Source organism: Mytilus galloprovincialis, chromosome 4 (genome assembly GCF_965363235.1).
Source record: "Mytilus galloprovincialis chromosome 4, xbMytGall1.hap1.1, whole genome shotgun sequence".
Lineage (NCBI taxonomy): Eukaryota > Metazoa > Mollusca > Bivalvia > Mytilida > Mytilidae > Mytilus > Mytilus galloprovincialis.
Window position 1 is genome coordinate 86,489,015 of NC_134841.1, and position 24,848 is coordinate 86,513,862.

At 32.3% G+C, this 24,848-nt stretch overlaps 2 protein-coding genes and 1 long non-coding RNA gene across 6 annotated transcripts in view; 1 reads left to right on the forward strand and 2 right to left on the reverse strand.

Moving 5' to 3' along the window:
- Positions 1 to 327: 327 nt before the first annotated feature.
- LOC143073256 (pentatricopeptide repeat-containing protein 2, mitochondrial-like) lies at positions 328 to 13,293 on the reverse strand. 2 transcript variants are annotated; one of them, XM_076248667.1, is made up of 9 exons: positions 13,166 to 13,293; positions 9,597 to 9,698; positions 7,520 to 7,641; positions 6,482 to 6,613; positions 5,438 to 5,647; positions 4,987 to 5,103; positions 4,405 to 4,479; positions 1,850 to 1,957; positions 328 to 1,407 (listed from the first exon to the last, which is right to left on the reverse strand). In XM_076248667.1, the coding sequence occupies exons 1-9, from the start codon at positions 13,224 to 13,226 to the stop codon at positions 1,042 to 1,044; spliced, it is 1,293 nt and encodes a 430-aa protein (XP_076104782.1). In that variant the 5' UTR covers positions 13,227 to 13,293; the 3' UTR covers positions 328 to 1,041. The 2 variants fall into 2 exon arrangements, with proteins under 2 accessions (XP_076104782.1, XP_076104781.1); XM_076248666.1 differs by lacking the exon at positions 13,166 to 13,293 and adding an exon at positions 12,765 to 12,967.
- Positions 11,340 to 12,277, forward strand: LOC143073257 (uncharacterized). The gene is made up of 2 exons (XR_012977442.1): positions 11,340 to 11,513; positions 12,128 to 12,277. It is a non-coding gene; the product is annotated as an uncharacterized LOC143073257 (long non-coding RNA).
- A 9,527-nt stretch (positions 13,294 to 22,820) lies between the features above and the next one.
- LOC143073258 (uncharacterized) overlaps positions 22,821 to 24,848 on the reverse strand; it is a 30,937-nt gene continuing 28,909 nt past the window's right edge. For all 3 annotated transcript variants that reach the window (XM_076248668.1, XM_076248669.1, XM_076248670.1), the window contains one exon: positions 22,821 to 24,281. In XM_076248668.1, coding sequence (XP_076104783.1) covers positions 23,469 to 24,281 — 813 coding nt within the window. In that variant the 3' untranslated portion in view covers positions 22,821 to 23,468. The remainder of the gene's footprint in view (positions 24,282 to 24,848) is intronic.

Consider the following 24,848-nt stretch of genomic DNA (forward strand, 5'->3'; position numbering starts at 1 on the left):
TGAGAGGTACCCTCGAGTTTGACTTACCATGAGCAACACGACAGGTGTTACCCATGAAGCAGGATCTGCTTACTCTTCCTGAGTACCTGACATCACCCCTTTTTCATGGGGTTCATGTCACTTAGTTTTTAGTTGTTTCAGAGTGCTTTGAAGCCTTGGTCTTTTTGTCAATTTCGATTTTTGCCATGGGTTGAGAGATTCTCTTTGACATATAAGATTTTGATATCCCTTTGAGATCTTCTTCCACTTATTTAGCCAGGTTTACAATAGTTAATGTAGATGTCCTAATTACAATCATGATGCAGCATAAAAATAGGAGTGAAAAAATGAAATATAACAGTTTTAATTTATTGATACAACAAAAAATGATCAATGATAAAATTTAATAAAAAAATTAAAAAAAAAAAAGTTTTAAAATATATAAAGACTATCCAGAGAAAAGGTATAAAAGAAATAAAACATATTACAAAACATAGTTTAGCCGACCATGCACATGCTTAATAGCCAGTCAAGATCATTAAAAACTACCATCTTCGTCCACACATTGTATTTACAAACAAAAGTTTTCAAATTCAAACTGACCTAAGTTATTGTTAAAAACAAAATCTGCATAAATTTTATAAAAGTATAATGTAAAACTTTTACTGCAGGACAAACCATCTTGTGCACTTTGTGAATTCCTTCCTTTTAAAAGTTGATGTTTTTTATTAATCTAAGACTTAAATAAATTTCAAATTTCGAATTATACCAATAGAATATTAATCATGATCACAGAAAAAGTTTTTCATATTTACTTTAAATTGTTATCAAAGGTACCAGGATTATAATTTAATAAATAAAATATGGAATATTGATTGCAAAATGTTGAGTCAGCATTTTATATGGAATTTATATGTTAGACAGTTCATAAAAAGTATCTACTAATATTTCAATAACAATGTATCACTCTTAAAAACCATGACAATATAAACTGATGTATCAAGACACTTCATTCATCATGCTCGCTTTATCAATTTACAGTAAAAGGAAAACAACATTACTCTATTTTTTATCACTTTTCAGTACTTTCAACAGATTATCATATGTTTTACTATGTTTTTGCTTTGGTTTTGGTTGGTATCTGTACACATTGTCCATCTGACGGTACTTTAAAGACATTTCTGACTCCTGTGTAAATGATTTTACATCAATTTTTCTGCTTTCACTCATGTCCTTATTTCCAGAGACATGTGTAAATCTATAGCGTATTGCCCCTCTCTTAGAATTCATTAGATTTTCATTCAAAGCTTCAAACAAAGATCGTTTTTGTATTTTTCCATTGGTCTGTAAATGTTCGACTTTTTCTTCATATATTTGTATAAGTTCCATGTCTTCTGACTTGTCTACAACTTCCTTCAGAGCTTCAAGCTGAAAATAAAAAAATTTGACTTAGTTTGAAACTCAGTGTATCATCAATTAATCAAAAAGAGTTAAATCTTCATAGAAGATACAGTAAGAGAGGCAAAAGATAGTAGAGGGCCACTCCAACTCATAAATTGAAACTAAACTGACAAAGCCATTTCTAAAAAGGAAAAGACCAACATACATAAAATAGTACACAAAATACAACATAGAAAACTAAAGACTGACCAACACAAACCCCACCAAAAACTGGTGTGATCTCAGTTGCTCCGGAAGGGTAAATAGATCCTGCTCCATGCAATTTTTTTAGAGGTCTTTTAACCACATGTTCATTCAAATGAAATATTTGTGAAAAAATTAGGTATAAATGTATATATAAAAAAGTTGTTCGTTCATCCCATCGTCAGTAAATGTTTTTTTCGGAATTAAAACTTAAATGCAGTCTTACACAGTCTGGGAATATATACAATTGTTGTTCCACCATCCCTACAGATGTCATCCTTACTAGTAGATCTAAAGCTTGGTGTGCTCTGTCCAATTTTGACAAGATTATTATCTGAAATTGGAAAAAAAATGAGTTTACACTAAATAATGTTTTAATTTTACAATTGTTTTTTTTTTGTTTCTATTACAGAGATATGTTGTTGAAAAGGTTTACTACAGGTTAACCAAAAAGTATCTAGATATTGTCAGTTTTCGTATGCCTCTCTTTATTTGTCAAGTTACTGTTAGCTGTTCAAAAATTTGTTTATGATATTCATCCAGGGCTTTCCCTTGAAATTGAAGTAGAAGGCTCAATTAAAATTATAGGCGGCTGCAACATGCGTTCGGCGAAGCTGGACGCCCACCAAGCTGTAAGCTTGGTGCCTTACGGTGGGGGGTCTGGGGGCCGCTCAAGGCCCCCAGAAGCTCTGGCATAAATAGAGAAAAATCCTGCATTCTCGTAATCTCCTGGCACCTAATTTCATCTTTCAAATGACCATTTTTTTATCTTTGAAATTCAGATATATTATATGCTCAACACATGTACAAAAATTTTGAAGTGTTCTTGGACTTGAACTTCTTTATTTTTCAAATTTCATTTTTTTTATGTATATAGTTTTTTATTTTTATTACCTTATGCTTAAAGAAAGAAAAAAAATCTCAAAGAAATTTCATTTTTTATTTTTATTACCTTATGCTTCAAGAAATAAAAAAAAATCTCAAAGAAATTCCATTTTTTTTATGTTATAGTTTTTTTATTTTTATTACCTTATGCTTAAAATTCATTTACTTTTAAAGGAGTTTTATATATATAATAATTCCGTTTGTTAGAAATCTTGATCGATTTATTTTGCATAACTACGTGTATTTTTAAACAAATGACCCCCCCTTTTCTCTCTAAAGACTGTTACGCATATTTAAATCATACAAAAATTGCTCAAGCATTGACAGAAAATTGATATATCCTCTGATTTTCTCTTTTTTTTTGTAAACTGTTCAATAAGTCGGATACATAAATCATTTGGAAATGTTATTTATTTGAGGTCGAGTGGACAATATTCTACTTTCGTGCACCTTGATTCTCTGAACACCACATGGGTTTTGAAAAATGAACTTCAAAAGATACTGTTCTCCAGATTCTGAAAAATAAGATCTACTACACTTTCTTTAATTTGACTGATATTATTAATCATAACATAAGATTGTCATCCTATCTGATTGTCATCACGTTTTAAAAAGCCAAAAAAAAAAAGCCAATGAGTTAATGACTATCAGAACGTCTCTATTGTTATCGTCCAATGACCACCGGAACGTCTCTCTTGTTATCTTTGAAAAGAAACGATGCATTCTGACTTTAAATAGACAACCAATCAGTGACCTGTATTCATGTGAACTATATTTAGCCCAAGGTAAACACTGACTTTTCATCCTGGTTTATCGTGACTGCGACTTTGCAAAAATATGTCCCTCGGCTGCCTGTAAACATTTGAAAAAGATATTTTTTTCTTTTTGAATTTATATTTTTGTCAGTGAAGTAGCCGGCACTTGAAGCCACTGAAACCGCGGATTTCCGCCGGCTACTGGCTTCAATGGAAAGCCCTGTTCATCAACAAAAGGTTGATGAGAAAAGAGTTGATATAGCATGTTTATTGCAAAAAACCCAAACTTTTCATCCTCAAATTTACATAAATGTGTCAATTCTGTGCTTCAAAAGTCAGTCAGGAATATGATATTTGTTATCCATTTGTTTGGTGTGACTGAGCTTTTGATTTGGCCATTTGATTTTGGACTTTATGTATTTTAAAATTTTCCTCAGAGTCCCGTATTTTTGTTATGTTACTAAATGAAATATTTTATAATTATACTTCACGTTAAAATGCCATATTTTGATTGGCTAATACGAGGGTGCTAATTTACTCTATCACATAGCTGAGGGGGTGACAATTTTTTGGAATATCACCCTCTCGTACAGACCAATCAAAAATCGATCATTAGAAGGACAATGTGTAAAAAAAAGTAATAAAACGCAATGCTTAAGTTCTACTTTTTGGATCAGATTTTATTATTTGACTGTCAAAATAAAAAAAAAATAAACATCTTGCCTCACTTATTTTGTTTTTTCTGATACCTGTACTGTTGTTATGTACGTGACGTTATAGAAAATACTTTTGAAATAAAATTAATCTTTAAAAGACAATAATGATAGGACATTCAGTATAATAAATTAAATAACACATATTTGAGAGGTTGATAGACCAGATTGGTACCCCTGGGAAAAGCATTGTCAACCTTGGCTTCGCCGCGGTTGACAATGTTTTCTCGGGGTAACAATCTGCTCTATCAACCTCTCAGCTATGTGTTATTTATATAGTATCACATTTTTCAATAAAGTTAAGTTTGCTGCCCCATCCCCCGTGCAAAATAAACCTAATCAGTGGCATTATTGAGATTTTAAAGTAAATAGCTATTGCTAGTTACTGATTTATTTCAACAAAACCATGCATGTCAAAACAAACTCACCTTAAGACTTTTGTTAAATACAGAAGGTTTGGTTTCTGCAATGTCTATAAAATCTAATGCCAATTTTGGTTCATTCTGTAAAACAAATAGAACAACTGTGAGCTCTAGCTTATGATATAAGCTTGAATTAGCAAAAACTATAAAGGCTTTACCAAATTAGCTGTGATCTTTTGAAGCTCCTAAGAAAAATGCAATAACAATTTCAGTAGTTGGATCATGGAACAGAGGAGTAACTGGTCAGATTACTGCCTCATGTATACACATGGAAGTTTAAATCTCAATGTGTCTGTCTGGGGAATCAGAAAGAGAAAAGCTTACAAGCATACAAAATGACTGAAAGTTCACCTCTGAATACTATATGTAAATGATAAAATTAAAAGGGGGACAGATCAAAAAGAGAACAATGCAACAAAAGTTTAATGTCACTAGACTATATGACTAAGGGAGAGTGGTCAATAATTACAATCTCTATTGAATTGTTGACAATCAAAGCTGCAGGAAACAGCAGATCTAGGCCTTCATCATTTAATTATGTATGTATGATGCTGTAATTCATGTGCGATTATGTTCATAACTTCATACCTGATTTAGTGCCAAAGCTGCTGCAAATGCCCTTGTGCGATTGGATAAAAATCCTTCATCATCATGTAATTTTCCTTTAAGTAAATTCACTACTTTTTGTAATGATTCTTGTGAATTCTGAAAAAAAAATCATAACTAAAACATGATTGCTTTCCATTTGGTTTAGTACTGTGTTCTGTCAAATCTGGTGACAAATGAAATAACACTAACATGCATTGTGAAGGAAAGAGTTAGCTACAGAGGTTTTCTATCTTTCTAAGTTGTAATTGTCCTGTTTTATCTTCTTCCTTTTATTGATTCACATGATTTATTTCATAATTGGATTCATTTATAATGTTTATTGCTTTCATTGACTTTTTCACTACCGGTATCTCCTTTTACTTGATATATTAATGTTAGATTTTAAAGTGTCCAATACAATAACAGTAAAGTATATAAAATATATAAGTACCAGTTTGTACAGTGCTGCCACTGCTATTGTAGTATGGTTCATGTCATACAACAGTAGACCAGCACTTTTCTGTTTACTTTTGGCTCTTTTGAATATCTCTTTGAATGTGTTCTCGTAAAATTCTACGACTTTCTCATACAATCCAGCTTCATAGAGAAGATCCATGTAAATAAGACATGTGGTTGGATGATGCAACATTTCTTTTAAATCCTGAACAGATATGATATAATTTAACATGAGAACTGTGTCATTTCTCAAAGCAAGAATCTGTGCCCATAGGACACTTTGCACCACTAACACATTTTAAATTTCCATGTTCAGCAAAAATGTCAAATTTTTATCAGGACCATTATTTTGCATATTAGGTCTGAGAACATAGTTATAGTTCTTTAATTTTTGTGTGTCTACAAATATAGTTTTTACTGTGTACATTGTATTAGTTGCAATCTTTTTCATACCATTTTAAAATTTATTTCTTCATATTTTATGCCTCGTATGTTAATTAGGAATTGAAATTGCACTGTTATAAAAATGCAGAATGTGTCCCCGCTTGAATTGAATGTTATAAAGGAACTCAACTCAAGAATGGTAAAAGTGACACTACTCAAATTTTATAAATCTGAGTTTTGTGGACCACAGGTGATATTCATTGTGTATAAGTTTCATAACATTTTGTTGAGGGAAACTTATTTAAGTTAGAGAAATCTCAAACTTGATAAGTGTACTGTGGTAATAAGCATTGTAGCAGGGTACTGTTTCTTAGGGCAAACTAAATTTGAGAACAGAAACCAAAAATTTCCTATTTATCCATTTGTAAAGGGGCAAAACTCTAGAATGGTTAATGTAACCCAAATTCAAACATTATCTGTGTTTTCAGGTAATAAGCATTGTGTATATAAAGTTCATAACATTTAATTGAGGAAAACTTAAGTTAGAGAACGGAAATGTAATATTCTCTAGATTTATCATAAGAGTTGTATAGTGTCATCTTTTGTCATCATGATTAAGCAGGTTTAATTTGTATCTACATTGTCATGATTGTACCTTGTCCTCCATGAAAGAAACAGCTATATGAGGTTTCCTCAAATTATGTACCATTCTCATCAGTAACGGACCATAGTTGAATTGATCAGTCATTGTAGGTTTGTTTGGAATTCTTGGTCTGTTGTATTGAGTTCTGTAAAATGAACAAAAATATAACTAATTTTTTGGTAGAAGTTTAATTTGAAGAGAAGCTATTTTCTTTTTTGAAAATCACATAAAATATTACTCAGGTCATGTGAAGTCCAATTAAAGAATCCAGTGAAGAAATTTTGTTTTAAAGGGAAGATTTTCTTGAGTTACATGTATTAGGTAAACATGAACATTCAAGCAGAACATTATGAATTTTTATTTTTAATAGATTTTTTTTTGTTATTGTGTCACAGCAATTTATAAATATTATATCTATGAATTTCACAGAAAAGCAGGAGGTATGAGGTATGAGAAGAGACATATTTGACCAATCAAATTGGCAAATATGTAAAACTTTTCTATTTAACTAAAGGTTCTAGAGAGCTTATTTCGCTCAACTACATCCTTTCAATAGCCATTTTTTGGTGAAAAATCATCATGAAGGGCAATAACCCTATAAAGTGTAAACTGACCATTTCAGTCATTTTGACATATTTGTAGATCTTGACCTTCTGATCATTGTTGCTTTTTAAATTTTCTATCTACATAAATTTGCATCTATCATGTCTATTGCACTTTTCAAGATAATAAGCACAAAGACTCCAAAAAATGGTAATAACATCTTTCAAGGGAAATTCTTTCAATAAGGAGTGGCTTAAAGATTTCAAACTTGAACCAAAGAGAAACTGTTTTGACCCTCTCCTTGGAAAAATAAGATGCATAAACATAAAATCAAAAAGGTTTAGATTCAAAGCTGAACTGATATTAAAAAAAACTGATATTAAAAAAGCATTATTTGAGTTGACAATCTACAATAAATTGTAATACACAGTTTCCTACTTCTTAAATGGGTAGACAAAGCTAAAAACACTATAGTACCCTTAAATGCTGACCACTCTCAAAGACTAATCTGTTTGCTATTTCTGCACAGACCTTGACCTCTTCGTCAGTGGTTGCTATGTAGATCATGTTTAGAAGATGTGAATCTACTTCATCTTCTGGAATTGCTTTCTTATTTTTAAATAAAATGTCTGAAAAAAATTACATATAAATTAAATGGCAATACTGATAAAATTATACTACTAAAATAAAGAAGATATCTGTTAAGCCCGGTCACAACAGATCGTACGATTTTTTGTCATGGAAGATCTATAAAATAGTTGTCGTGCAAAATGTCAAAAAAATATTTCGAGTGGTCACATCAGCTACGACATGTCCACGATGGTTCCACGATGGGTACAGTAAAGGAAAAAAGAATTGTAATTGTAATGTCGTGGGTTTGTCGCAAGTGAGTCTTGTGAAAGTCGTGCGACTGTTGTACAACAATCATGAGTTGTTTGGGTCTATTTCCAGATTTTCATGTCATGGGATGGGTGTGTAACCGTCGTGAATGACTGTTGCACAACAGTCGTCGGTCACTCGTGCGTTTGACTTCAAACTGCTTGTATATAAAGAAGGTCCGATTTATTGAGTGCCATTTGCCATTTGCTTTCAATATTGTTCAGTGTCATTCTAAGTTCAGTCCAAATAAACGACGTTTTTCGTATTAGTTTATATTAAAATTGTTCAGCGAATTTAAACCAGGATGCCCCCGAAAAGAAAAATTAACAAAAGAAATGTGGTAGCAGTAAAAGTGGGTGATATTGACCAGACGGAGGACTTGCTACAAGCTGAAACATATGATGATTCGGAAACTGCTTGAGACGACCCTGCTGATAATTTTGTCACTGTGACAGGAGTGGAATAGTCTACTGACATCCCCGCTGAATTGTATTTTTCTAAATAAAACGAAAATATGTTGCAAGATGAACGTACCACTGTCGTACGGCAGACAATCAATGTTGTGTGAGCATTGTATGAAATTTGGTAATCTTCAGACAATCGTGCGATTGTATTACGAGTGTCTTGCGACAGTCGTGAGATTGTCGTATGACAGTTGTGCCAAAGTCCTACGATGGTTTTTATTAAAATGGTTTATTTTGGTACCCATGACAATGTGTTTATTGCTCAACAGTCCCACGACTGTGGTAAGACACTCCCACGACAGCCACAAGACAGTGACACGACAAAATATTGTAGAGCAAAAAAGGTGCATGTTCAATTTTCGTCCCACGACAGACGCCACGATGCTGAAATATATCGTGCGACTGTCGTATGACGATCACAGATGACCCACGATTTGACCAAATTTCATGTCGTGGCGCTGCATATATGTGTCGTGGGCTTGTTGTGACCAGGGCTTTAGTTGTTTCCAATCAGCTGTGAGTAGACGAAGTAAGTATGGTTGACATACTTGGGAAGGCCTGCTATGAATGGTTCCGACAACAGAAGTAGGCGTGTTATACTCCATTGTGTACATAAATTAAATTAAATTTAGAGGTGAAGTGGATGTTAGACATGCTGGATATTGAGTATCAATAAAAAGTTATAATTTATACATAGTTTGTTTTTCTAATTTACTGATAACAAGTGCATGAGGTAAATAATAACCAGGACCTATGTTCATTGGCTAGAGGTATAGGGGGAGGGTTGAGATATCAAAAAAACATGTTTAACCCCACCACATTTTTTGCACTTGTCCAAAAAGTCAGGATCCTCTGGCCTTAGGTAGTCTTGTATGTTTTTAGTTCAGTAATATGTTTTTGAGTTTAGTATGACGTCCATTTTAACTGAACTAGTACCATTTTTAATTAGGGGTCAGATGACCCACCTACGGGTGCAGGATTTTCTAGCTGCCTTGAAGATCCATCAGTGGCCTTTGGTTGTTGTCTGCTCTTTGGTCGGGTTGTTGTCTCTTTGACATATTTTTATGTCGGTTAAAAGCTCATTAGAGCTTATGTTTGTCTCTGTTTGTATACCTTGTCGACTCTAAATAAAGCTTATTTATTTATTATTTTTTATTATATTCCTCATTTCCATTCTCTATTTGATGTCTCTGTTTATGTTGTTTATGTATTCAGATGTATTTAAAAAAAAATATCCCTACCTTTCCTCATATTTTCCTTCTTAAAACTTGAGCAAGTTTTCACAACATTTTTTCTAAATCTGTCTAACCCTAGGGTGACATCAGCCATTAACCATCTTCTACCTAGGAAAATAATTGTTTTTAATACATGAGAAATAAATGTGCAATCAGATAAAAGAAATGTATGTCATGTACATATGTAAGCATTGAATGAAATAAACAGATTCTAAATTGTGTTCATCTGAAGCACTTTTAAGATTAATCTTCATCAGGAACACTAAAAGTAAAACCTAAGCATTTGAGCAATAATGAAAGCCAGAGATGCGTCGAAGCCAAAATGTTAGGAGCTACATGTAAATGACCAACTGAGACTTCAACAGTATCTTTTATTCTACGCGTAGGAATACTCAGAGTCTTCTTCTTTATCAAGGAAAAAAATATGGAAAAAGTTTCACTTTGTGTCGAGCGGCTGATATTTTACGATATCTACATAATTTTATGAAGAAAACCAGATTATCTGTTTATTGTTCTATTACTGGTCCTTTCCCTCTACCCAAGACAGTTTTACACTTGGCGATAGCAAGCTTGATAACGTCTCCCCTGGCATTGTGACGTCACCGATAACTTCTCCTCTCACATTGTGACGTCACCGATAATGCTTGGTCTCCTTTTGAAGCCTTGATACGAGAATTACAGAGCAACAGAGCAGGATGATATAGGCGTAGGGAAGGACAATAATAGAATATATCTGACGCCACAATGAAAATAAAGTGATCGTTGTATGACATCAAAAGTTAAAGCTGGACAGATTCTCGGGTCAAGCAGGGCAGATTTCCAAATACCAATAAGGTGTATTGGGGATAATTTCTGTGTCCCTAGAGGAGAGAATTATGCCAAATTAAGAATATCTCTCATAAGTCATAAGTTCATAACACAGACACTCAAAATGTTTTGTTCAGGCATCGTTATCAATATTATTAAATGTGATGCGACTTTCGTACAGGTGAGAGGTTTAGCGCTATGAAACCAGGTTCAATCCACCATTTTCTACATTTGAAAATGCCTGTACCAAGTCAGGAATATGACAGTTCTTGTCCAATCGTTTTTGATGTGTTTTGTCATTTGATTTTGCCATGTGATTATGGACTTTCCGATTGGATTTTCTTCTGAGTTCAGTATTTTTGTGATTTTACTTTTTTCATACACAAGTTGGATGTCACAGGAAAAAATTAAAATATCACTTGAGTTTCACCCAAAAATTTACTCTGAGTGCAGATTAACCTGTGCATCTGGAAATTTTTTAAAGCATAGCATGCCCTAGATAAATAAATTTCAAATGTGTTTTATGTTTTAGAAAAATAAAAATTTTAATAACAGGATTTTGCAGTGCACTTTTTTTCATTCCTCCAGAAAGTACCAAAAATAAACTAAGTTGGGAAAGAGATTTGAGATCTTCCCCACAGGCAATTATTGAACTGAGCTATTTTGTTTGACATGGACAATAGATACCTGACAATTATAACTTGGCGATTTAAACTGTATACCTGAGTGGACCATATCGGGGAAAACTCAACTGTTTGTTAATTTGATCATCTTCTACAGGGACGAAAAAAAGTGCACTACATCATCCAGCTAATTTATGATTTTCTAAATCATACAATGCATTTGAATTCTATTTATCTAGGGCATGCTATGCCTAATTTTTTTTCCAGATGCACGTGCACAGGTTTGTCTGTTATACCTGAGACTACTACATAACACAGAGATTGGTCACTTCCTACACTGACCAGTCAAAACGTAATTATTTTGTGGTCATCGATAACATCCGAGTCACGTAATCTGAGGTGATTGACAAGGTGAACAAGATCCGCCATCTTTGACTGCTGAAGAGAATTATTTAAAAAGCAAATGTGGCTGTTTAGAGAGGTTTAAGTTTCGGTAAGTGTGAATATAAGATTTGTAATAATCATTAATGTTTGTTTATTTACACTTTGAATAAAAAAAGTGCAGTTATAGACTTGAATTTACTGTCTAAACTGGAATGTAACCTCAAATTTTTACCGGTCCTACGACCGGGTCAATGAGCAACTTCGCTAAAACTTTCAAATCAGATGAACAATCGGTTTTTGGATAATTGCAATGCAAGCCTTTGTAATAAAACGTTGTAAGTATGTAAAATTTGTAATTTTATGGAATACCATTTTCTCTGTGTTTTTGTTGCAATCATGAATGATGCAGAACTGAGAAATTCTGAATCACACGTGACAAGGTCCATACACAACATGAGTTCTGATAATGAATGATAGGTTCATTTAAAATTTTAAATTTAAGAAATTCAGACATTTATTTTTGACTTTGCGATATAGGCTTTGCTCATTGTTGAAGGCCGTATGGTGACCTATAGTTGTTAATGGGACATTGTCTGTGTCATTTTGGTCTCTTGTGGACAGTTGTCTCATTGGCAATCATACCACATCTTCTTTTTATATTATGAGATCTTATAATGATAAAGGTTCTATACATTTTCATTGATAATATATTCTTTATTGTAGGATTATCCCAGAAAGAAATCATGCATTGGATTTGGAAGAACGTTGAAGTCTACTGGGCAAAGTGAAAAAAATAATTATCTTTTAGAATTTCATTGTCATATTGTTATGCTTGTCTCAGTATATGGAGAAATAAATATTTATGTATTTTGATATACATGTTTATTTATATGTCGATGATTTCTAAGACTGGATTGCAGAAATTTACAAACATGCTCAGTCTGAATGACAGGTCAATTAAAAAACACACAAGTAACCACACATCTTGATATATTAAAGGGAAAGCCACTTTAAGCAATACTTATAATATTAAAAGAGGAGCTGTTGGTATATTACAGTAGAGAAAACGAATAGTCTACATTAACAAAGCAATTTATAAAAAATCAGATATGACAGACATGAACCACACCCAACCACTGAAAAACCACTGAAATACAGTATGCTGACTTGAAACATAGGTGAAACAACACAATCAGAACTAACTTTAAACAAGTTGTAAAATGTTTCATTTCGGGGTCATCAGACTGACTGTACATGAAATATTCATCATTGACAGCTGAGTTGTGAATTGAATTTGAATTGACAGAAAGAGTGACATCATCATGTACTATCATATTTTATATTCTTGTTTAGATCTGACCTTGCTTCATCTTTATACATTCTGCAATGTTTTTGCTTCTCAGAATTTTAACATGGAAAACTGTCAGCAGATTGCTCCTGGTTTGGGTTAACGAAAGAGGGTCCATATTTCTCGTGTTGAAAAAATCTCGTTGTTTACACACATATAATTTGTATGATATTTTGATTATTTAGTCATGCAACCTGGAAGCTTTCTTCATATAGAACATCTTGTGTCATTAAACCTGGAACTGCACTATACATTTAATGGAATACAACTAGATTTGTTACACCAAGAAATACACTTCACCAAAAATACATGTTTTTGTACTTCTTCAGTTGAGGCGTGTGTTATAGTAGTCTCAGGTTTATACTCAGAGTAAATTTTGAATTTTGAGGTGAAAATGCAGACAGTAGGTTTACATGCTAAACGGGTGCCTTGATTAACATTTTTCCAAAGAAGCTGCTTAACAAGATGTTTCATGCTTCATTCTGTTGTTTACTTTATGTAAGAAAAGTTCAGGCATCTTTTCAATAAGGGGAATGAAACCATTATTATCTATTACATTTTCACCTGTAATGCAAATTCCTCCTATGACAGGAGAACCACCAGACTTATGAATCCGTATAAAATCATGAGAACTAACTTTTACCATAGATCAGTTTTGAAAAAAAAAGATAATTGATCTGATACAAGTATGTTATGACTTTTTACTACATGCATATAAAAAAAAGAATGCTAGTCAATTCGTTCCAGATTTGGACAATTCGTACCAAGTTAATGGTCAATTTGTACCAACTGATTTAGTTCATTATCAATCAAACTTAGTCAATTCGTTCCAGATTTGGACAATTCGTACCAAGTTAATGGTCAATTTGTACCAACTGATTTAGTTCATTATCAATCAAACTTAACAATTTGTTCCAACTGTTTAGTTTATTATTAATCAGACTTAACAATTTGTTCCAACTTTTTTATAATGTATAATGTCCGTATATCACTGTATTTGTGTAAATCAACCAAGAGGGGGGGGGGGGGGGGGGGTTGATACAAGTATGTTATGACTTTTTACTACATGCATATAAAAAAAGAATGCTAGTCAATTCGTTCCAAGCCACTTCGTTCCAGATTTGGACAATTCGTACCAAGTTAATGGTCAATTTGTACCAACTGATTTAGTTCATTATCAATCAAACTTAACAATTTGTTCCAACTGTTTAGTTTATTATTAATCAGACTTAACAATTTGTTCCAACTTTTTTATAATGTATTATGTCCGTATATCACTGTATTTGTGTAAATCAACCAAGAGGGGGGGGGGGGGGGCAATACCTTTTTATGTTAACCTGTTTTGGTCCTTTTCGAGGTGTTGTTAACTGTTATTTGAGATAAATTAAAGCTGTTAACTGTTTTAACCCACTTTGTTAACAAATATATATCGTGACTTTTTTTCCTGTAACTCTTTTTCTTGTGACTTATTTTCCTGTGACAATTTTTCCTAGGGATTTTGTGACTTTTTTTCCAGTGACTTTTTTTCCTGTAACTTTTTTCCGTTTACCAATAAAATAGCTTATTATATCTGAGACTACTGTAACACATTTTATAGTAGTCTCAGATTATATCTATGCTTTTTCAAAGGTATAACTCTTAAAAAATATAACTTGAAGAGATAGTAATCACCTCCTCTGGGGTATGTGACAGTTTCACCATTATTTACAGTTTTTCAGTTTAGTTACACTATACGATATAAAAGGTCCATAACTCAAATTTATAAACCATCGACTCGTTGCTTCTTTCATATAAAAGGGACAAAATGTCACCATATACTAAGGATCTACTTTTTAATACTTGTTCTATAGGAAAGTCTATATCATGATACACATTTTTGTAGTAAAATTTATATCCATTCAAGCTGGGACTATTATACTAAGAATAATATTTAGTTTGATTTTAATACACATAACTTGTCTTTGTGCAAAACAATGTTCCTGTCAAATCCAGCTAGTTTAAAGTGAAGTGTAAGTCTTCTGCTACCTTGCTGTTCATAAACAGTGACTCTCAAAACCCTGACTTTAAATGTTTTTCGGAAAGCTTTACCGGAATTCGTTTTTGTTCAAGTGCAATAACAAATTGTTTCTTTCCAATCATGGGTTCTGTTATGCAGAAAACTGAGACATTTTCAGAAAACATGGTACCGATTGAATTGGTATTTTTTTCCCAAGCAATTGTTTGAAAGATTGTACTAACATTATACACATATGATAGTCCTACTTATGTAATTTGTGATTTTGTCCCTGATAAGAAAAATCAGAGATGATGATAATATATATGAATAGTCTTTTCTGAAATGCTACATAAAACTAAATTTCTTCTTAGAAACTAATGGGTAAAATTAACTCCTTAAGAGATGATTACTAGATTTTCTTCTTTTTACCTTTTATATCAAAATAGTTTTCATGTAGGTCTCAGCAAAAAGGTTGAAATCAAAAGTGGTAATTTTAACAGAATTAGTTACACCCGTACAGAGGCTTGTTTAGGGGTGGTATCAATATCCCATATCCCATTAAGTTTTTATCCCAATATCCCGTATCCATATAATGTTTACCCCTAATATCCCAATACATATTTTTTAAAAATATCCCATATCCCTAAAACTATTTTGAAATTTCCCAAAAAATCATTATAAATTCATTCCCAAGCCCATTTTTTTCCTCATCATCACAACGTCAACAATTTTGACTGGGAAAACAAACTGTGTTAAAGGAAATTTACAGTGCATACTTCCAGTGTTCAAACGATGAAGTGTTCCATCTTAGAGCCTTGTATAACAATCTCTTTTTATGTGATCTTAAACGATCAATTTAGTGTAAGGGGTCTAATTTCAGACTTTTTTCTTAATTGTTCAAACCGTGATGCATATGACTGTAAAATTTCATTTTGATAGCATTCTTCTTTCATTGATAAGAAACTTCATCCTACACGTTAACCTATGTTGGAAAGAACAGAAGGACTCAACTCTGTCTCTTGTCCGAGATTGCTCTGACATCCAACGGCTGTTTTGCCAGACAAGCTGAGACTGTGGGACGTCAGAGCACGTCCATATCAAAAAGTGGATATTCAGCATGCAAGTTCAATAACTCAAAATTTAATACAAGAAAGCTTTCTGCTAATGTACCTACATTACACTTAACTGTAACTGTTGCAATATTTTTACAGCAGGCAAAATTTGCATAGCCCTCGTTTTGCAAAGAAATAACACAACATTTGACTCTGTGATCTTGAACTTTATGAATTACATAGATCCCAATATTTTTGTTACTTTTTTTTAATTTCCTTCCTCACAACACCAGTAATAGAAAGAAAATATATTAATTTACATTGATTATTTAGTAATTATTCGTTATTAACATAGTTTATACGGCGAAATATCTACTTTTTGATATGGGACGTGCTCTGACGTCCCTCGGCCCCAGCTTGTCTGGCAACAGCCGTTGCACATCAGAGCAATCTGTGAAACGTGGAGACCTCTGAAGATCCTCGCCACGTAAAAAATAAGAGGTAAAACACAAGAAAATATCCTGTAATCATATAAAGCATCAAAACAAATAAAAACATTGACAACAATAAGGCTTAAATCATCAGATGGATACATCTAACAAAAATCTATGATTATTTCAAGAAAATTATCAATGCAAATGAGCAGAATTAAAATATAAAAAAAGATGTGGTATGATTGCTAATGAGACAACTCTTCACAAGAGACCATTTGACACAGAAATTAACAACTATAGGTCACCGTACGACCTTCAACAATGAGCAAAGCTCATACCGCATAGTTAGCTATAAAAGGTCCTGAAATGACAAATGTAGAACTGTTACAATTCAAACGAGAAAACTAACGGCCTAATTTATGTATAAAAAATGAACAAAAAACAAGTATGTAACACAGCAACAAACGACAACCACTGAATTAAAGACTCCTGACTTTGGACAGGCACATACATACAGAATGTGACAAGGTTAAACATGTTAGCGGGATCCCAACCCTCCCCTTAACCTGGGACAGTGGTGTAACAGTACAACATAAGAACGAACTATACAAATCAGTTGAAAAAGGCTTAACTCATCAGATGGATACAAATAGAAATACATCTGACAAAAACAGAGAGTGGACGTGACCGAGTACTTGTACATCCCATCAACAAAAAGACACTAAGCACAGATCTGAGAGTACTCGCAGTTACGGACAGCTAGTTCAAAGCCAATTACAACTAATAAAAAGTAATGCATCTGAGACTAAATTATCAATCATTACACATCCAGCATCCAATGGCACGGTAAACAACATCTCCGTGAAAATGAAATAAGTTTTCTACAGGTAGAACCAAACTTCAAAACCAAATCTAGAATTTAGTAAAGATTTTAAGTGATTTGTGGTAACAAAATCCCTGACTTAATAATTTACCAGTAATACATAGATTTCGTTCATTAAAATCCAAAACGTTACAACAGACACGGGCATAGCGGAGGTGTTGTGATATACAAACACCGTAAGATAGTGCCAAAGGAACATCACCATCCAAGAAAGGAAAATTAACAATAAAGAACAAAGTATGGAAAGCAAAACAAATACTTTTAAAATTATCAGTACATATGAGCATATAAATATCGAAAATAGATCAATACTTTTCGCTTGGGTTTGGATGACTTTTAAATAAAACGACCATAAACTCAATTAAAATCAACAAAGCACTAAAATGACCTTTAATATTAAACTTTTTTGGGCAATTTTATCAAGTGAGATGTAAATATTTCTGTACTTAACTTTTAAATTCCACTTATTTTTTTTCATGTTAAAAATTCAATATCCTTATAAATGCATCAATATCCCATATCCCATTTACTTTTAGGACAAATATTCCATATCCCTAAAATTAAAATGGCAAATATCCCGTATCCCAATATACCCTATACAAGCCTCAGTACAAAATTTGGAACAGCTTTTCCTTGGAACACATAAATATATATATTTAGTATATCTATTTGACATGGATGAATATAGGTTGGTCCTACGCATATTTTTTTTGCTGACCTAAAATTGAAGATGGTTTTCACTGAGGAACAAAGCTAAAGACATAACTTCAATGTAAAAAGAAATAGATTTCTAATTGGATGTTTATTCTGTAGTTTTATACATAATTTGAAATCAAAGAACTGCATCTATGTTCTTCTCATATATTTTTTGTTAGTATAATACTACACCCTTAATGGGAGGGATCATACCCGTAGCCAGGGGGGGTTCGGGGGGTTCGGACGAACCCCCCCCCCCCCTTGAAAACAAATAAGCACTGTTAAAGTCAATGTTCTGTTCGAATTGTGACTGTTAAAGTCGAGTTTTTGAGTCAAACGAACCCCCCTTTTGAAATTCCTGGCTACTGGCCTGGGGATTGTACTTGATATTCATATGATGAAGACATAATCTATCAATCAGTTTTGATGAGGTCTGGAGCTGGCATGTCAGTAACTGCTGTAGTCCTTTGTTAATTTATATATCATTGTCATTTTGTTTAGTTTCTTTTGTTACCTATTCTGACATCAGACTTCTTTTGAACTGAGTTTAACTGTGTGTATTGTTGTGTGTTTGTTTTTTCTAAATTGGTTAGAGGTACATGTATAACGGGTAGGGAGAGGGTTGAGATCTAAAAAAAACGTGTTTAACCAGCCGCATGTTTTCGCCTGTCCAAAGTCAGGAGCCTCTGGCCTTGATTAGTCTTGTATGATTTTTAATATTTTCATTGCTTGTACTTTTACATTATAGACTTTGAATTAATTTTTGAAATAGTTTAAATCTTTAATTTGAGTTTCTTGTGTATATTTCTGAGTTTATTATGACGTTTATTATCAATGAAATAGTATATATTTTTGTTTAGGAGACAGCTGAAGCACGCCTCCGGGTTCAGGAGTTTCTCATTGCATTAAAGTCCCTTTGGTGGCCTTCGGCTGTTGTCTACTCTTTGGTCGGGTTGTTGTCTTTTTGACACATTCCCCATTTCCAGTCTCAATTTCATCCACTAAACATAGTTTACACAATTACAAGAATGGTCACCAAACAAAATCTAAAAGGTTTCCATCATAACACCATGCAGTTCACCAATTTTGTAGCTACAGGTGTCATGTTCATGATTAAGGTGGTACCCAACACTTTAACTAAAATTAATTTGGCTCGTTTAATTTTCATAAAATTTTGACAAAGTATTTACTTTGACTCTTTGATAAAAATATAAAAATTTCCCAAAATTTGAACCAACCGTTTTATCAGAAAAATTACACTGGTTATATAGAAGTTTGACAAACACTTATTTTGATCATTGAGAAGCTTAATATTCCCTTTACAACACAACGTAATTAAAACGTTTAGCTGATTTTACAGAGTTATCTCCCTGTAGTGTTAGGTACCACCTTAATTGATTGTGATTTAATTCTTGTGTCAAATGTTTCATGTATTGTCTAGTAAGATATGTCAATACTTGTCTAGTGGCAAATTTTTCAAACATTGTCTGGTGGCAAATAAGTCATGCATTGTCTAGTAGCAAATATGATATGTACTATCTAGTGGCAAATGTTTCATGCATTGTTTAGTGGCAAATATTTCATGTATAGTCTAATGACAAAAATGTCATGCATTGACTAGTGGCAAATATTCATACAGTCTAGTGGCAAATATTTCATGTATAGTCTAGTGGCAAAATATGTCATGTATTGTCTAGTGGCAGATATTTCATGTATTGTCTAGTGGCAAAATATGTCATGTATTGTGTAGTGGCAGATATTTTGGACCCTTTGGTCTGGTTGTTGTCTCTTTGACACATTCCTGTTTCTATTCTCAGTTTTAACAATAATATGAAAGGTAAGTTCTGCATTTGGATAAAGGACATATATTTGGACTGCTACTGTAACATTGAGGGTATGTTGGATAGAGTCAGACATTCTGCCATGCAACAGGCCACTCGAAGACCCCACAGAATTATTTATTGACGTGCTGAGTGTGGCACTCATTCTACGCAAGGCATCTGATATTCCTTTCCCCTATGACTAGATGTGGCTGCATATCTATACATTGGTACAGAACTTGTGCTTAAATATTTAAATTCTTTGTATCTTAATACAAAATTCTGAATAAAAAAGGGTTGTCAGGCTTTCTCTCCCCAGAGGTGGAACTTGGAAGAGGTAGATCTCCAATATTGTAGCTCTAAAGATTAGCTTGAATGACAGTCAACTAGCAGTGCTATTACAGTGAGTTGACTATGGGTGTTACTGTAAAACTTTACCTATAGCTCAACCTGTTTTTAAAATTGACAATACAATAGGGACATTTAAATTGACCAGTTGGTATTGTTAGATTTAAATCTACCTTGATTCTACCTGTAGTTTTTTTTATTTACCAGTTCCAAACTTACAGCATGCTTTTTTCATGAAGTTTTTCTTTACCTTGGATTATTCTATTAAAAAATTGATAGGGAAGAAAATAGTTTTGGTTTACTTAAGAATTGAATGCTTCTTTTTGTAACTTTATTGGGGTGTAAAAGCGTTGACCGAAGTACATTTTGTTTCCGCGCTTCATTCTAAAAATGTGCGCACGGTCAACGCTTTTACAACCCTATGAAGTTACAAAAAGAAGCATTCAATACTTATAATTACATTTTTTAGCTAGGATCATGAAAACACGATTTACATCAAGTTTTTATTTAATTTACCTGTGCACTTTATTATGGGACCTCGTGTCATCATGAATGATAAGTTTTATTGTGTGATACAACTGCTTAAGGAACAACACGTGATGTGCAGTTAGCCAATCAGAGTAACGTATTATAATGAAACATACATCTAATGTAATTATATTGTTTTAAATCCCTGATATATATGATTCATCTAATTTTTACCTAAATGTCTATATCAGTAAAAGATTAAATTAACTACGTGTTAATATGTTTGAAAATTTAAACTGTTTTTACAAGCTGAATCTTTCTTTAAAATTCTAACCCTTATACATAGTATTGTCCAGCTGCCAGTGAAACAAAAAATAGCTGTTCAGGTGTTTACAGTTTAAATTTTCAGATGGATATGTTGTTCATTTCTTCACATGACCCTTCAAGATTTCCATTTAGGATTATTATTTGCAATGTTTGAAATCTATTGGTATCATCGTGCATACAATATTGGATTTATTTTATTTGAATTCACTTCTCAGAATTTTTATAGTAATTTTGCTTCGTTTTTTTCAAGAATTTATTGCCATGAAGGTATCAAGAAGGAAATAATTCATTCGAAATAACTTTGGAGTATACCTTGCAGTGTTTTTTCTTTGAAATCTACTATTATATTAGTAGGACGTTAGTGCATAAAATGAGGTGTTCACACAAAGAAATTCAATTTTCATAAGATGGGATTTAGTTATGTTAAAGATTAAAAAATTTCAAAACTGGAATTCAAGTAGGAGATATAGTGCGAGTTCATCCAACATGTTTCTGTGGCTTTAAATGTGATTTTAAAAACATTCATTTATTAATTTTGGGATCTATTACAAACTTAAGATAATTCACCATTTAAACGGGATCTTGGAAATGAAATAAAAGTTGAATTAATGCAGTGGATATAGTCTTAATCTAGTGATAAAGTGAAAAATGAAAGTAAAATATTCCTAACGTGAGGATAAGTTTTAAGTGAATGTGAAATTGGAAATAGTCATTATAAAATTCTGGATCAAATATTGCTTAATTTGGAAATTTATCATAGGAAATGAAATAAAAATGTATACTCTGGATATAGTTAAATAAAGTGATATAGCAAAAATATGAATAATATTTAACAAAATATTTGTAAAGTAGGATAACTTTTTGGAATATAGTGATGGAAATGATAAAAAAAATTACAAGATTCTGAATTATATAAAGATTCTGCACCTGTTTAATTAGGATGTATTATCATGGGAAGTTAATCAGAATATATACTATGGATTTAGAAAAAAATCTAGTGACGTAGTGAAAAATGAATAAAATTGGGAATTATTTAAAATCTTTGGAATTCTGGATGAGATGTCAAATATCAGTGTCAATATTATTCAATAAATAAATAAAATTGTTTATTCAACTATGATTTTGATATTTCAATATGCATAAACAATTTGTACAAGGAACATGTCAATAAGTATTCGTCAAATTATGGAAATAATAAATTTATTAAGATTTCCACAAGAGCAAAAGCAAATTATATTGAGTTATCTCCCATTAGAAAAGGCCAAAGAAAGATAAAAAAGAAGTTTTTTTTTCAACAATACAAATGAAATAATGTAGCGATTAAAGTGAGTGAAACATTTTAGGCCATGCAATTTTAAATACACTGCAAGAAAATAACATATACCTAGACATTCATGTTTGGCTTGATCACTCCTAATATTTTAAATGACAAAAATAAAAATCTCTCTATTTCCTTCTGAATATTGTTTCTTTGGCAATTGTATGACCAATTACTTCTATGACTACACTCATTTCAATAATAAAAAGATTGTAATTGCAATGTTTATTTGCTTTACTTGTTTAAGGATTCTCAAACAAAAAACAAGGAAAGTGATTTTTTTTTTTAAATCACACAGAAATATTTATCAAATCTTTTACTGATTTAGAATTTTAGGTAAAATAGAGATAAATCATATATATTGGGGATTTAAAACAATGAAAACCAAAACTTTTTTCTTCCCTATTAAAAAGAAAAATCTTAGGTAAAGAAAAAATTCATGAAAAAAGCATGCTGTAAGGTTGAAACTGGTAAATGAAAAAAAAACTACAGGTAGAATCAAGGTAGATTTAAATCTAACAATACCAACTGGTCAATTTAAATGTCCCTATTGTATTGTCAATTTTAAAAACACGTTGAGCTATAGGTAAAGTTTTACAGTAACACCCATAGTCAACTCACTGTAACTGGTAGGAAACTTATTAAAGTGACAACCATCAATCTTGCTTCCAATGGCTGCTTGAAGTTTTTTTTTATCATATTTGTTAGATATGAAAATACTATATATAACAGATAATGCTTTATTCTAGAAAAATATCACAGACAATCCATCAACAATGTTCTGAGAAGTCAATATCAATAACATAATAAATACAAACCAAGTATTTATATTATAAATTATAAAATAAATTACCCCCTTCAATCCCCTCCAAAAAATCCCTGAAATTAATATGTATATTAAATTTTTAAAAAAATCCAAAAGCATTCTGCTTTGAGTAAAAATATACCATTGGTCTCAACAAGTAATTATTAACCCCATAATTTGCAATCAAAATGCCTATTTGGACGGATTGACCCAAACATGTCAATGACACTTGGGTGGTTGTAAATAAAACCTGACAGATTAAGTATTTATACAAATAAATAGTATGCTCACCTTTATCAATCTTCAGAAATGCTTTATATATAAAGAAGGTCATTAACAAAACAGTCTAAATGCTTTCATAGCTACTTTTGAATATGCACTATCTTTTTTAGTACAATAGTTTTGAAATGCTGAAAATGTTTCTACATAATATAGTACTGAAAAAGTACTTTTTAATCATATTAGTGTATTAGTACTAAAATTTTACAGAATAACAATTGTTCAATAATTTTGAGGTACCAGTCTATGTGATGTTAAAACTGTATCATTTAAAGCTGCTCCTAAAAAAATTACAAAACTGTACAAGATTTTGACTTCTTTTGTTCTTTTTCCTGTTTTGGAGCAGCATTCTGTTTATTTTGATGGGCTGGCTCTGGTGGAGATGCAGCAGCTGTGAAGGTGGCAGCAAGAGGTTTAGGTTGTTTTACAGGAGATGGTTTATTCTCTGTTGGTTGTGGACCACCTGCCCCTCTAGTATTTCTGGAACTGACAGGTCGTGGAGACATACTCTGGTTTGCTGGTTTTGACTCTGTTTCTGTATTTCCAGATTTTTTATTATTATCTTCTTCCTTTGCTGGTTTCAACTCTGGTTCTGCACTTTCAGATTTTTTATTATCATCTTCTTCCTTAGTGATTTGTTTATCTCCATTTTTATCCTCACTTTGCGTAATCATTGGCATATGTTCTCCTATTTTCTCCATTAGTTCATCCAATTTTGGTCCAGTCCATGTCATTTGTACGTCTTCGTCACGATAAAAGTTAATAAATAGGAGCTGAGTAAAGACCATACTCATTGGTCCAGAAGGTGGCCAGTCCATTTTCTCTAACAACAATGGTATAATTGGTTTCTTCAAAGCATCAGCCAAACTCACTTCCCTACGACAGTTCGCTGAGAGTGAATACTTCTGTGTGATGCATGTTAGAACTACTTTACACCCTCGTACACCAGAATCTATTTTCTCATACAATGAGTCTCCACCACCCATTTGGTAGATATCCATCCAACAACTTAGACCCATTCCTGTCAACCTTTGATAAAAGGCCATAATCTGTTTCTGTTTACCCCATTGGTAGGATATAAAAATATCTGGTGACTTCTTGTCCTAAAATTATAAATAAGGCATAGTTCAGCTTCAACAAATAAATATTTGTAAATGTCATTTACATGTGTTGCAAATTACATTCAGAACAAGATATGACAAACAAGCACTGTTTGCCAAATCAAAATGTCCTGTCTTGAACATCCAGTATTATCAAGTATTCATAGTGTGATGACAAAAACTGTTAATGTTTACTGTTAAACATGTTTTTTCCCCATGCATTCCATTTGGAAAGGCAAAGATTCTAATAACTGAACAAATGGAAAAATTGTCAGCCAAAAAGTAATAAGCCTTACTTGAATCAATGACCAGTCACCATTATAAGTATTTCCATCTTTCCTGGACTTTATAAGCAGTTTCTGAGTTTTTGACTCACTCAGAATGTGTACAATTATATTTCGAGTAGTATAGCATATATAGCTTTTCCAATTTGAAACCACCATTTAAAATTTAGGATGCAAAGAGGTGCTCCATAATGGTTAGGTTTACAACACAGGAAACATTATACATTCCATAAAAAAACCAGTAATAATATTTACTATATGCATCTTAAAATCTGTTTCTTGTATT